This window comes from Miscanthus floridulus, chromosome 17, assembly GCF_019320115.1.
Source record: "Miscanthus floridulus cultivar M001 chromosome 17, ASM1932011v1, whole genome shotgun sequence".
NCBI lineage: Eukaryota > Viridiplantae > Streptophyta > Magnoliopsida > Poales > Poaceae > Miscanthus > Miscanthus floridulus.
In genome coordinates this window covers 24,988,917-24,990,261 of record NC_089596.1, presented here as the reverse complement: position 1 = coordinate 24,990,261, position 1,345 = coordinate 24,988,917, and the positions used below count along the sequence as shown (strand labels likewise).

The window sequence follows — 1,345 nt, the reverse complement described above, 5'->3', positions numbered from 1 at the left end:
GTGACCCTGTCGGGGGAGCGGCTGGCAACACCGCGCCCAAGGTGTAGCGTTAGAGAGCCCCCAAGCCTTGATGGCTTAGGGCGTGTCTTCTTGTGCTTGGGCCTTCACTAGTGCCGTGGGTCAGGTAGGAGCCAAGGATCGAGATTACGTTTCCCGTCGATCGGGAGCTTGAGGCTCGGGCGAGGCCCGAGCCCTGAACAGAGGCCACGACGTGCTCAGGCTTGGGTGGGTTCCTTAGTCTGAGGGTGCGCACGAGCATACCCGATGGGTATTGCCCCTGAGCGATCCTAATGGGGTCGGCTGGGGGGTCTTTTCAGTCAGGGACCATTGATCCCAAGGCTTAATATACCCATATGTTAGGATCTCGTTAGGGCCCCTTCAGCATAAGACTCAAAAACAGCTAACCTAATTTCTTCCTCAAAGAAGGGAGCTTCTAAGAGCTCATTCTCCTGGATGGTAACTCTATCTCCTTCTTCCCAAAAATCATCCCCTAGCTTAACACCAAGGTTCTCCTCAAAACCAAACAAACTGTTGTAAAAGAGCATAGCATGTTCTAGCATGTCCTTATTTTCTTCTAAAACTCCATCATCACTTTCTAACATCGAGATTCTTTTCTTCCTAGCTCTCTGGTTTGCTAAAGCATGGAAATAAGAAGTATTCCTATCCCCTTCCTTAACACTCATGTCTCGAGATCTTTGTCTCGCTTTAATTTCCTCTAAATTCCATATACTCTCTATGTCTTGAACAATCAAGTCCATTCTATTTCTTTCTCCTGGTAATAGGAGACCAACCTCGTATTTCAAATCTAGATTTTCAAACTCCTTAAGGACCTCCCTTTTTTGTTTCTTAATAGCTGCATCTATATTAATAGACCAGCCCTTAACTTTCTTCCTTAATAATCTAATCTTAAACTGCCTTCTATCCATGGGGTATGTAAAAGTACACTCAGTAGTCCAAGTTTTCCTAACTAAATCCTTAAAATTAGGCTACTCAAGCCACCATTTTTCAAACTTAAACAACCTTGGTTTTTTTTGCTCATGTATACAACAATTCAAAATCAAAGGTACATGATCACTTCCTACCCTAGCCTTTGCCATCACACTAGAAAGTGGATATTTCTGATCAAAAACTGTGTTACAGAAAAACTTATCAATAGCAGCCATAATAGGTTTCTCTTGATTATTTGTCCAAGTGTACGATCTAGACGCGTCCAAGTGTATGAATAATGAATAGCATAAACAGTAATCATTAGTGAGCATCTTCATCATCCGTATCATTAGTATTCATCATCTATTCCATAAGGGTCCAAGGCCGCTCATGACCGTGAACACGGTTGATATACCAG

The 1,345-nt window shown here is 43.3% G+C and overlaps 1 protein-coding gene across 1 annotated transcript; it reads right to left on the bottom strand.

Annotated features, from left to right (window-relative positions):
• Positions 1-356: 356 nt before the first annotated feature.
• LOC136515428 (uncharacterized) lies at positions 357-926 on the bottom strand. The gene has a single exon (XM_066509014.1). The coding sequence runs from the start codon at positions 924-926 to the stop codon at positions 357-359; it is 570 nt and encodes a 189-aa protein (XP_066365111.1).
• Between the last annotated feature and the right edge of the window lie 419 nt (positions 927-1,345).